Source organism: Stegostoma tigrinum, chromosome 23 (assembly GCF_030684315.1).
Source record: "Stegostoma tigrinum isolate sSteTig4 chromosome 23, sSteTig4.hap1, whole genome shotgun sequence".
In the NCBI taxonomy this organism is placed as follows: Eukaryota; Metazoa; Chordata; class Chondrichthyes; order Orectolobiformes; family Stegostomatidae; genus Stegostoma; species Stegostoma tigrinum.
The window spans coordinates 5,625,800-5,639,168 of record NC_081376.1 but is presented as its reverse complement, the minus strand read 5'-3'; the positions used below and the strand labels follow the sequence as shown (position 1 = coordinate 5,639,168).

General features: G+C 38.3%; 1 protein-coding gene across 5 annotated transcripts in view; it reads right to left on the bottom strand.

The window, feature by feature from the left end:
- Positions 1-13,369, bottom strand: part of LOC125462244 (E3 ubiquitin-protein ligase MGRN1-like) — a 149,119-nt gene that overhangs the window by 35,104 nt on the left and 100,646 nt on the right. For all 5 annotated transcript variants that reach the window (XM_048552043.2, XM_048552044.2, XM_048552045.2 and 2 more), the window contains exons 7-8: positions 9,658-9,701; positions 1,970-2,017 (exon numbers count right to left, since the gene is read on the bottom strand). In XM_048552043.2, coding sequence (XP_048408000.1) covers positions 1,970-2,017; positions 9,658-9,701 — 92 coding nt within the window. The remainder of the gene's footprint in view (positions 1-1,969; positions 2,018-9,657; positions 9,702-13,369) is intronic.

Here is a 13,369-nt window from a genome sequence, read left to right as displayed (position 1 = left end):
TTATGGAACAAAATGTGGCAACCTTCCAAAAAACAGACAATGCAAGACTCATACTGGCTCTGCAGCTGGTGACTCAGAGACTTTCTGCCTCCGTAAAATTCCTGCTTCAAAACCAGGGTCTGGCAAAAATTAAACAGTTTGGTGAGAACCTGGTTTGTTTTCTCTAATTCCCATTTTGAACTGCCTGTCATCAACTGATCCCGAGATCTTTTCATGCTGCAGCAGCAGCATCAATGGCATGGGCTGGATGCACAGCATCACATCTCAAATCAGATTTCAACTGTATCTTTGGGTATAAAATTGCATTTGTAAGACAAAATGGAAACAGTAATTACAGCTTTAAGTTGCAATCTTCTGAAACAAGTTCGAAAGGCTTTGTGGAGACAGGTCCTAGCTAGCTCAGTTGTATTTAATGCGACTGTCCTGTTTAAAGTCATGGTCTCAAACCCCATATTAGACAATTTTTTTTAAAAAAAAACTTACCATTGTGCACTGAGAACTTTAATAATACTGACTGATAAGTAAACAGAACATTCTCAGGAACAGTTTAAATTTAACACAATTTGGCTTTAATTTATTCTGAAATGCCTGGTTCCACTTTTCATCTCAAAACTTAACTTAGAATAATATTTTTCAACTGGAAAAGCAAAGTCACAAACTGATTCACTGCACCTTGATAGTGTGTCTATGAAGTTGCAGGAAGTATTCCAAGTGTTGTAGGACAACTAAAATCCATTTTTGAATTTACCTTTTGCATTTCAGCCGTTCATCTCTATGGCAACCTCAGGTCACATGAGTATTTCTTGGAACTTAATGATATTACAATCAGAAACCACTGAACCCTCTTTCAGAACAGTCCTTGGTCCACTGTGGCCCAACATTGCACGAAATAAAGATTTTTCCCAACACCTGGTTCAAAGGAAGAATGCTTCCAAGGCATTGAACTTGACAATAATGGTCGAGAAAGTAGATAAAAAGGGTCAGGGGATCCCAGGTTTTATGAATAAAGACATGGAATACAAAAGCAAGGAAGCCAAGTTGACTCTTTTTAAAGCACTCACTCGACTGAAGTAATATATCCAATTCTGAATGCTGCATTTTAGGACGGGTGTAAAGATTTTAAAAAGGGTACAAGTGGGGGAAAAGGAAAAGAAAATGACAATGTTTCTAGGAAGAAGGGACTTTGGTTTTGTGGCTCCATTGGAATAGCAGTGGTTATCATCGTCAGATAAAAGGTGGAGAGGGGATTTGGTAGAAGTGTTCACAATCACAAGGGGTCTAGATAGTGTGGATAAAGATAAACTCTTACTATTAGCAGAAGCATTAAAAATGACAGGTAGGTGATTTAAGGTGATTGTCAAAAGGAGCAACAGGGAGAAAAACTCTTTCAAATTAAGTAGGCGGTCAGGATCTGAAATGCACGGCCTGAAAGTGTGTGCAACTGTAATTTCGAAAGGGAACTGGATAAATATTTCAAGAGGAGGAATTTGCAGGATTCTGGGGAAAGGATGGAAGAGCATAAGTAACTAAATTGTTCTTGCAGAGAGCTGCCATGGACACAAGAGGCCAAATGGTCTCCAATGCTGCTCTAACCTTGCTGGAAAGATCACTGGATAAAACATTGCATTGTGATTCCACAGCAAGTTGATATGACTGGTCTACAGGCCTGTGTGGGAATAAACACATACCAGGAGGTGAAGCTACAATTAAAATTAGGTACTGGGTCTCATCACCATACTGCCAGAGAACTGTGCATCCAGAGTCAACAACCTGTTCCCTGTAGCACCCTTGACAATGACCCTCAAATGAATCCTGCAAAAATGAAGTTGAAAGGGAGGGAAAAGCAATCAAGCATCAGCTTTCTGAAGGGCTGCAGAGAACTCTGGCTCCTGCACATAAATAATTCAGTTCTGGTTCAATGAACTTGCTCATCACTATTGCAACAGCATTAAGTTTACAGGTTACTTACAATCTGCTTTTGCTTTAATGGCTTCACAGAAAAACTTCCATCAACGTGCTGCAAAATAAACAAATGAAGTCATCAGCAAGCTAGGTTTAAAATAAACCTACTAATGCCAATTAAGAGAAATCTAGATGGTGTATAAATAACAATGTGGAAGATCTTTTTCAACCATTTTAGTACATATGATTATTCATGTAAAACTACTCACTGTGTCAAAAATGCAAACTATCCCTTCACACAGTCAAGTCGACATGCAAATATAGACTTAGCAAGGATCTAAGTGCGTAGACAGCTGGCTATTACCAACTCAGGAGGATCCATCTATTGCAACAGCAAATGGGGCACATAAAGTTCCTGATGTAGATAGACTGTTTTTCTCTTATTTCAAGGCAAGTTATGATGTTGTTGGAGCAGGCTAAAAAAGTTTCATGGTGGACTGCTGCCGAAAGAGTGGAAAACGTCCTCAAACTTAATGAGCAGAGAAACTGCTTTACTGCATGAACTTGATTTCAACTTTACTTCCTACATTTCCAATATTTGCATGTGGCGTGGACCAGACCAACCCCCTCAAAATATAAGATAATCTAGGTCCTAACTGTTTCATTTTTTTAAAAAAAGGCAAATGGCAGTACTGTGTTCCAGATGCACTTCAATTGGTCAAACTACCAGTCTTGAAATAAAACGCATTTTATTCGTACTGTATAGTTAAAATACAGATAAATTAAAAAGAAAAGAATTGGCTTAACTGTAACTCTATTGAAATGCTTAACACTAGTAATGGCAGACAGACAGACACATACACACACGCGCACGCACACATACAGTAGTTAGCACTGCTGCCTCACAGCACCAGGGACTTGGGTTTAATTCCACCCTCAGGCCACTGTCTGGTATGGAGTTTGCACTTTCTCCCTGTGTCTGCGTGGCTTTCCTCCAGGTGCTCTGGTTTCCTCCCACAGTCCAAAGATGTGCAGGCTAGGCGGATTGGCCGTGCTAAATTGCCTGTCGTGTTCAGGGGGGTGTAGATTAGGTGGATTAGTGGAGGATGTGTCTAGGTGGGATGACCTGAGCCTTGATGTGGTCTTGTTGGGCCAAAGGGCCTGTCTCCACACTGTAGGGATTCTATGATCTATGATTCCATTTCAATATTGCTTTGCAAAGTAATAGCCGTACAATTAGTAACTTAATAGCGCTTCACTAAATCAGAAAGCGGATTTCTCCATTTGTAAAAGTCAGACAAATGTCCCGAAATTAATTCCATATTTCTAAGTGTGCAAATCTTATAAATAAAAATCTACTCAAATAAATCAATAGGTGGAATAGAATAAAAAATTGTCTTAAAAACAGATTTGAAATCTGGGAGGATCTGCACATAACTTTGGCCAGAATGATAGCTGGATATCAGGGGTTAACTTATGGAGACAGATTATACAAATCAGGCCTGTTTCCTACAGGTTTTATAAGATTAAGGGGTGAGCAGATCAAAGTCTTCAAAATGAGAACAGGAAAAGGCGGGTTAGATAGAGATCAACTATTTTCACTAGTTACAGTTTCTTGAACCACAGGAGCATAGTCTAAAAATTAGGGCCTGACTGTCCAGGTGAAAGCACTTCTATATATAAAGGGCGACAGATGATTGGAGCTCTATTCCACAAACAGTAGCTAATGGTGGATCAGTTGTTGATTTTAAATCTTATGTAGATTTTGTTTTGTTAGGCAAAGATATTAAGGGAAATGGGCCAAAGATAGGGAGGTGGAGTTAAGCCACAGATCAGCCATGATCTCACAATGGCAGAACAGGCTTGAGGGGATGAATGGCCTTTTCCTGTTCCTATTTGCTGAAAGTGAAAGGTTCTATATTACTGTTTGCTAGGAGATGAGAAAGAGAAGTAAGAACATTCATCAGCAGAGATTCAAAATGGATGCATCTCAGATCCAGGTCATTTTGCCAGCAGAGTCCACTCAAGAATCTTTAAAAAAGACACACTCAATCTTCAACCAAAGGAAGAAAATGGAAAATAGCTCCAGAATCTGGAAAGAAGAGGATTGCACGGTGGTTCAGTGGTCAGTACTGCTGCCTCACAGCACCAGGGGACCAGGGTTCAATTACAGCCTCGGGTGACTGCCAGTGTGGAATTTGCACATTCACTCAGTGTCTGCATGTATTTCTGTTGGGTGCTCCTGTTTCCCCCCATCATCCCAAGATGAGCAGTTAGGTGACTGACCATGCTAAATTGCCCCATAGTGTGCAGATTAGGCGGATTAGCCATGGTAAATATAGGGTCACGGAGATAGCATGGCATGGCTGGGTCTTTGCATGATCAGTGCATACTCAATGGGCTGAATGGCCTCTTCCTACAATATATTTTATGATTCAATGAGAAGTTATGATATATTTTGGAGCATCAGGTAGGCAATTCCAGGGTCTCACAAACAGCACATGGGATCAGTGGTCAGTTAGTTTACTGTGCTGATATTGGCCAAGAAATAAACAATGATCAGGACACAAGGAGAAGTCATCTGTTCTTAAATAATGCAAAGGATCTCGTGCATCTATACAGATGGCTTTTTTTTGGGGGAGGTAGTCTTCCAAAGAAATTACACCTCAAGATACATTCCACCTCAACAGGCTACTTTGAAATGGCTTGAGATTTGTAATTTGTTCTGAGTATGTTCTAAGGAATTGGATGTACTCTTGCAAGGAATACAAGGTTCGTACATATATACAAAAAGCAGTAAAAGGAAATATAATAGCAAGTTGGCCTTTAGTATAAGGGAATTATGCTATAAAAACAAGAAAGCCTCGCATACAAGTTATCTAGGGCTTTGGTGCGAACATACTAGAATACCGTGCAGGGTTTGAACTTCATTATAAAAAGGAAGGAAATACCTGTAATGAAGGCAATGTAACAAAAGTTCAGAGAATCAGTTCCCAGGATGAGGGTGGTCCTTTAATGATAGTTCAAGTCAATGAGGCCTACATGCTTTAAAATGTAAAAGAATGAGAGCTGATTTTGTTGAAGTATACTAGATTCTGAACAGGATACACAGGATGCAGAAAGAGAAGCTGTCTTTCATTGCTAGGAAATTTGTATTGGCTATCAGCTGCTACATTTCTGAAGAAGGGTCTAGGCCCAAAATGTCAGCCTTCCTGATCCTTTGATGTCGCTTGGCCTGCTGTGTTCTTCCAGCTCTACACCTTGTTATCTCAGATTCTCCAGCATCTGCAGTTCCTACTATCTCTGATTAAATGTCCGATTCTGTTTTCGGCTATTACTGTGTACTGTATTGAGTTCCATCATGTGTTCGTGAACGCTTTCCTTTTTAAACTGTTGACATGCTTCCTGACGCTGACTAATCACTGGGCATAGTAAAGATTATCACAGTCAACAGATTGTTCCGCCCCTAAACTTTTGTTCCAGAATAAATCTATTTAAAGAAACTGCTGGAGATAGTTACTTTGTCATTTTTTGGGATGGTGGCAAAGTAAAACATGCAAAGCTGCACACAAAACAGTCACTATCCAGAAACAAAGAGCAATTCATACTCTGTTGGTTGGTATACACACAAGATCTGACAGGGTTAAGATCAAGGATAAAGCTCCAAGTGTAACACCTTGCTGACTAAATGTTGCATGAACCTTTGAAGTAAAAACATTTTTATTTTACAATGAAGTCCTGTTCAGCATTGCTATAAACTATGCTTAGCTTTCTTTTCATAAACAGCCAATTACATGCACATGGTTTGGCATCTGGAGATAGGGGGAGGAAAGTGATGCCACTAAAGACTAATAATTAGAATCTATACCCAATGTCTCATCGTAGCAATAACAGCAAGCAGAAGTTGGTCCAATGGGTGTGAATTGGAGTGTGACATTTTACATTTGCCGTTATCAAACGCAACCAGACATTGATTCAAATAGAAGCTTTTTGGAAAAGTGGACAAACATTCACTCAAAAAGGTAGTTTTTAAGGAGATCTTAAAAAAGTGTAAAAAGAGTGAGACAGAGCAGTGACAAGTTTCAAGGAGAGGGAAGGACATTAAAATTCTTCTAGGATCATTGGCTTTATTCATAGGAGCACAGCATGCAAAAACACCTAAACCTTTATTACTACTGGTAAAGTCTCAGCTAGGGTACTGCGAGTGCTTCTTGCTGTCACACTTTAAGGTGGAGGACATCAAGGCATTGGGACATAGGGGAAATCTTTTATCCTTGGTATTATTCCGGAAATTTCCTATGTGCTGAAATTAATAAAACTATGATCGCACTTAAAAAGGGAGACCATGTGCTGTGTTTCAATCCATATGCATTACATTACCTATAACTATGCATCATTTATTAGGGTTCACTATTCCAACGTTCTCTTGAGCAGTCTTCCTCCCTGAGATTTTCACCCTCAATGAAGTTGGCCTCATCAAAAACACTGCTCAATGCATCCTAACTCTCAGCAAGTCACATCTATCTATTCACCACCCCTATGCTTGTTGGTCTTCACTGGGTCCCTGTACAGCAACATCTCAATTCTGAAGTCAAAATTGCACTGAAATCTTTCTATTCTGCAGATCTTACCGTCTGAATTTAGCAGCATGAACATTATGCAATCACTAATATCAGTAGCTTCATCATTGTGCATTCCCTGAGATCACTGATGAGAGTACAGCTTGCACTCAGGATTTGATACTAAGTACTGCGAGTGCTCCTGACTTGAGAGTGATGCCTATATGCTGTCTGAAAGCAGTATTGTTACCGAGTGTTTTGGAGGTTCCTTGGAACGCTATTAAGTTTAAATTACACAATACATTTAAACCTTATGGTGAAAGGAGGGAGTTGTCTTGTCTGCCACAAAGACCAATCAGATATCTACTCCAGTGGACGTGTTTTGCAAATAAACACACAATCAATAGTGCCGCCTTGCACAGATCATCAAAAGTTCTGCAGTCAGGCTTGAACTTTCAACTTTATGATTCAGAATAAACACAGCTAGCACGGACAGCAGCTGTAATTCATTATTCAAACTACTATGTATGCGGATTTAAGAGTGTACAGAATTTTGAAATATTCTGAACTACTTCGCAATGTAAATTACTGAACCACAAAGTGAAACAAAATGCTATCTTACATAACCAAACTTCCTAACACTGTAGTTACTATAAACTTAATTATTTACTTTATTACTGTGTTTGGAGGGACAAAGGGAGTCAGTACTAGAGAAAAGCTTGGTCTATATTTTCTGTGATAGGGTTGACAGTCAATGCAAACAATGAAATTGTCTGTATATTAACTGCATTATGAGATGACGCCATCTTCTTCAGAAACTGATCGGCCTCTTTGGAAACCCCATTTTAAATCTGAAAAACATTCTCATCTAAAGTTCGTGCCACAATCTAAATTTAGTTTTTCACCAAAAAATGTTTTAATCTTGATTAACTATAGTGAGCCTTCAAGCATGCTGTTAATCAATCCTAAGGGAAGCTTAAAACATGAAATGAACTCATTGAATTAGTGGCATGACCCAAAGCCAGAGCACAATTGTTTTGTGCAAGAAAATTCTCACAAGTCATGATTTCATTTTCTCAGGAGAGTTTACAAAACAGAAATATAAAACTCTTTTCTGCTACTGCTGTCATGAGTGGTTATTAAATCTTCATACAATAGGAATTAAAATCAAGGCCCAGTTGGATTCAAATATGGGGCTCAAATACAAAATAGTATCAACAGTACCTGAAAAAAATTATTGGACAGACTGTAATTTAACTCTTACAAATCAATGTAATTTTAATGTAAGTAATAAAAAAAAGAGCAAAATGACAAGATTTAAGTCCTCACTTGAGGTGAGAGATACTATTTTTCCTTCAAAGTGTACAACTTCAAATATACTGTCAGAATTGAAACAATTCTGTGTAATAGCACCATTCTAAAAGGAAGTCCAGAAAAACTTACATTTCTCAGAAAGTATTGCTGAGCTGAAATATTTTCTGCACTAAGTCTGCTGAACTAAATGCTAAATCAGCTGCCTGTCTAGTTAATAAAATGTGAGGCTGGATGAACACAGCAGGCCAAGCAGCATCTCAGGTGCACAAAAGCTGACGTTTCGGGCCTAGACCCTTCACCTGTCTAGTGTTGCGTTTTGAGAAAGTAGCAATTGAAGCAAATCCTCTATCATCCAGAAAGGCAGTCCCGTGATTTGAGGAGAACTTTTGCTGCTTTACAACTCAAACTAAATAGCTTGCATTTTTAACCTCTCAATGAACAGACCTTTGGATTGAATAGGAGTGGAATCTGGTGCAGGATAAATATGCTGAATGTGTGAAACACTGTGGCAAAGTGGTCCTCCATTAATTTCACAGATAATGGGCAACATTTTGAATTTGAATCCGGTGATAAAACCCACATAGGTACTGCATATGAAAACATTTATGGAGGACAGTTGTCGGTGAATGAATAATGTCCGAGCACTCTTGACATTCAGTATTTCATATTACTTCTTATAAACAATTTAGCTGGTATGTAGACAGCTAGCATGACATACAGTACAAGGTCAGACTTGTTCATAGCATTAAAGTTATCACTGTCCACTTTATTTTTGTAATAAATATACCAGAGCGCACAATTAAATTTTAATAAGGTCCATTACTCTAACAAAGAGCATGCCCACAATCATTACACGTTCAACATTACAGAAACCTTTATTTGCAAATTGGTCAACCAAACACCACATATCAGACCAGAAATGAAAATTTTTTTTCAAAAAAATTTGTACATTTCTTCACACTCTGGAAACAATTACTATGGATGTAAACCTGTCAGAGATTTTGCGTACCAAATTTTATAGAACTTCTTGAAAGGTTTATTACCTGAAACAGAATACTGCAGACCTTTGCTCAAAACACACAAATGAGGTTGTAATAAAATAAGCCACAACCATATAAACAGAATGTTGCGATTTAATACGCATCATAAAAGGACCCAGAATAACCTACTGTGTTACAGGTTTACCTTATAAACATATATTAGTCACGGCTTTGTCCTAAAGTTCCAATTGTGATTTGTTCAAAATATTGTAACACGGTATCTTTGTCACTAATTTACTACTCAAGACTCTGTTTCCTTCACTGATTTCCATAGGCCACTGATATTCTACCTTCAGAACAACTTCCATTCAGTGCTGCTTTGTCATTATCCTTTCTTAGAGCGTTGAAACTCCTAGCTGGTCTTCAACATTACATGAACTAAATGTATTCCACTGCTAAAAATAAGTAAGTGATTATTACATTTAATCAAATTCAATTATGACTACAGTATTGTCATGGAAAAACATACTGTCATACTTAATTTCATCATTTAGGCTGTTATGGGGATAAAATGAGTTGCTGCAGCTCAGCTATATAAATCAAAAACAATTGGTAATCATTATCAGCAAATAAATTCAACTTTTTTTACAATACATAGTAATACAATCTCTGAGATTAAACAGTGAAAGATATGAAAGGTACCGTAAAAAGGGTAGAAAAATACTGTTCATAGGCAATGCTTCAGTGTATTAATGCGTTTTCAGGTACAATTTCTCAAAATAAATAACACTCATCCATCCTAAACATATAATTAGTTTCTCATGCATTAGATTCAACTTTTAGCATTGCAATAAGTTTAGTTTGACTGAGTCAAAGTTGGATATCAATTTGTTATTACTTACTTTTTCCATTGCAGCCAACAGAATATGGGCATGCCCAGAGTACTCTGTAACAGAAATACAAATTCGACTTATTGTGCTTTAACTTAACATTGAATTATAATAAGTAACAATTTTAAAAACTTCAAAATGGTAGTTTATTTTCAAGGAATGTACATCCAGACTTCATAAAGAATTAAACGTTTCACCACAGTTCACCAGCAAATTCAATTTAAATCATAATTGTCATTTTTAATAATCTAAACCTAAAATCAGTCAGACTAGTGAAACGAATAGAGAATATATTTAAGATTATAAATAGTAATTTTAAAAAATCAATAAATCTTACATTCATTCAAAATCATTTTCTTCACCGTTTATGCCACATTTCTCCCCTTTTTACCTTTCCGGAAGGTTTTAACTCCACTAACTTCTTGATCGATACACCATCAATTGACTGTTACAATTATTCAGTTTACAGGATAACTTGAGGTAGTACCTGTCTGGAGGCTATTAACCACAGTGGCGTCAAAGCAAAGCCAAATCAGCCCTCGTTCAAGCTCCATACACACTTCCAGCAGGGACCAGTGGGTAGGAACACACTCTAGCCAAGATCAGCCAAATCAGCAGTGATAGACAAATGAGCTTGGGCCCTCCCAGGTTGTGTAGTTCTGCTATACAGATGAAGCCACACCAAACTTATTCCACTGTACAATTTAAAATTAAGTTGCATAATAATTGTTTGCCAACAACATATAGTGTATGCGAAGACACAGTTAATCAAAATATCACACCAGGTCAGAAAGTTAGAAATGTTTGGTAGCTTGTTTATTTGTACTAAAAAGGTACTGTGTCAGAAAGAAAATTAGACAAGGCAATAACACCTCCTCTCAGAAAAAATCACCATTGCACATTTCTGGGACTCATTTCCTAGTTAGATACAAAAGTAAATTGTTTGAAATATTGTCATGCTCCTTAAAGTATAGTATCATTTTGCAATGCTTGCCGATGACAGTAAACTGTCAATTAGCAGTGAATGATTGCTTGAAAGCAGGGAAATCACCTTGAACAGGAAATCAAGTGCATCATTGTGATTTAGGTGTGATGCAAAGATTTGCGAAAATAAATATTGGTTGACACAGAGTGGTCTTACATAAAGTGCAACCGTTGGATATTTAGAGAGAGTAAGAATGTAAGTGGGGCTATTTTTTAACTTGCAAAATTTGTTGTGACTTACGTAAACCTGAAGTGTGTTAAAGCGCTTTGTGCAAGTTAGTGTGCAGTAAGGCGGCGGGGGGTGGGGAATCAAAATTTACAAATCAAAGAAAACATAATTACTACAAATAGCCTACTAAGCTATGATAAAACAGGTCTGTGTGGACTGAAAGACCCTGCAGAAGATTGTACCTACAGTGGATTTCTTTGTCCCCATCTCAAATCTTTCTATCATCTCCAGGTTCTTACCAGTGAGGTGTGCAAATTGGCATAGGATTAAACAGATTAGGCTGGAGGAAGAAGGATTGCGTGTAACACTGGTACTGTTATTGGGACAGGAGAGAATAGTACTATTGAGATCGGCTACAACACTCTGGTCCTAGATGAAAGGATAAAAGGGTGGCCACAAGGGCTGTAAACAAAGGAAATGTAGAGGGGGTCAAGTGAAAAGGTCATATAAATAAGTTTGAAAGTTAATCAAACGGAAGTGAGTAGAACAGAAGTCAGAAATTGCTTAATTTACTAAATGCTGCTGAATAGATTGCACACTATTATTGATTAATACAATAAGTTGACCAGTTCTAAAATGTAAATTTCAGCTATGGATCAATTGGCAACACCTTTACCTATGAGTCACAAGGTTCTAGTGAAGTCCCAGAGATGTGCGTTCTCAGATATTGAGGCTAACATTCCTGTACAGTGGCAATGGAGGACTACATTACTGGAGATATTCTCTTTTGGACAAGACATGAAACAAAGGCCCGAACTGTCTTCTAAGGTGAGCACATGGGATCCCCTGGCACTATTCCAAAGGCGTGCAAGAGAGTTACACTCAGGTATTCTGCACAATTTTTACCCCTCAAATCAACATTATGAAAGCAAATAAATACTATCTGGCCATGATCACATTGTAGGAGCTTGCTGTGTGCTTATTAGCAACAACACAACAATGACTGTGTTTCAAAAGCACTCTGACTGTAAAATAATTTGTTGCATCCAGTGATTATGGAAGGCTGTATATACGTCAGCAATTAATATAGCCTGAAAAACATAAATGTGTAAAAATGGTTGAATAATAGTGTGAATCAAAGGGGACAGTCCTGCATGCTGTCAGATAGAAGTTGTAGGACAATGTTTGCCTGTAAATTAATTGAGAATGTATAAATTTGCTGAATAAACAGGAAAGCAAAGTCTGAGCCGGTGAGGTCAAAAATAATCAGACTTATGCTGGACTGGATTTTCCTAATCTCCGATACCCAAAATCGGGAGCCTGTCCAGGTACTGACCCCTGGGGAGGCAGGAGCACATTGGTTGTCAGTACTTTCCAGGAGACAACCAATTTAGAGGGATACCTTCCAATGTCTGATTGATTACAGGTGGTGGGTGAGAGTAGTAGGAAGTGGTGGCTAGAAATGATGAAACCCACCTAAAGGGCACTTGTAAATCTGCAGAGTAACACAGACAGAAAGAAGCAGCAGTTAGGGCTCAGTACAAGGGACACAGTAGTTAGCTGTGGCAAAGCAGTGTCCAGGTGCACTGACATCTCCCTGAAGGTTATGGTACAGAAATTGAGAGCTTGGCACCACAATTTGTTCCCTAACAATGGCAGCAGAATGTCAGCCTGGTAAACAGAGGCAGCATAGCCAGAAGTCAGAGAGATCAGCAACCATAGTCTTGTTGGTAGAACTCCGATCCATTGCCAGAAAAGTCTCAATGGCCTTGTGCATTCAGGCACGATGAAGCATCGCTAAACTATCAGCCATGGGTATCTTAGAAAATCACGACACTGCTGAGAGCAGGGCCTCAAAATAGGCAGTGACTTAGTGCATCGAGGTGATCACTGCTCATTGATCTTTTACCTCAAGTGAGGAACGGCAAAGTGATATAAATTTGAGAAGATGCTAGACACCAGGTAGCTGCAATAACAAAAGCATCACTTAAGATATCAGATCAACTCAGTAAAAGGGAAGGTTGAAAATAGCTGACCTCTCCATACCCACACTACAGAATGAAAGAGCGCACAAGAGAGGGTGGCATGGTTAGCCTGGCAATCCAACTTGGGGCCTCAATTCTTCACCGCATTTCATAATGACTTAGATGATCGAACAGAAAGCCACATTGCCAAATTTGCTAATAGCACAAAGACAGGCAATATTATACACAGTGTACATAAAAGCACAAAATATTGACCAACTAAATGAATGCAACGTATGGTCATGGTATTGCCAAACATATCATACTCCAATAAAAGAAAAAAAAATTCTCAAAATGAAGAAAAGCTAGAGACAGTGAAGAGTCCAAAGTTAATTGGAATTCTAGTTGTATACATTAGTATGTCATGATCAAGTACAGAAAGGCCAAAGGATTGCTGGACTTGAAATCTTGAGGGCTAGCATACAAGATGGCAGACCAGTACATTGTGTTTGAGTATCTTACACTTCAGGAATGGTGTATCAGTCTTGGACACAGATTTATTCCAAGATACCTGGCCTCCAAGGGATGAAACAACATGAAATTATTA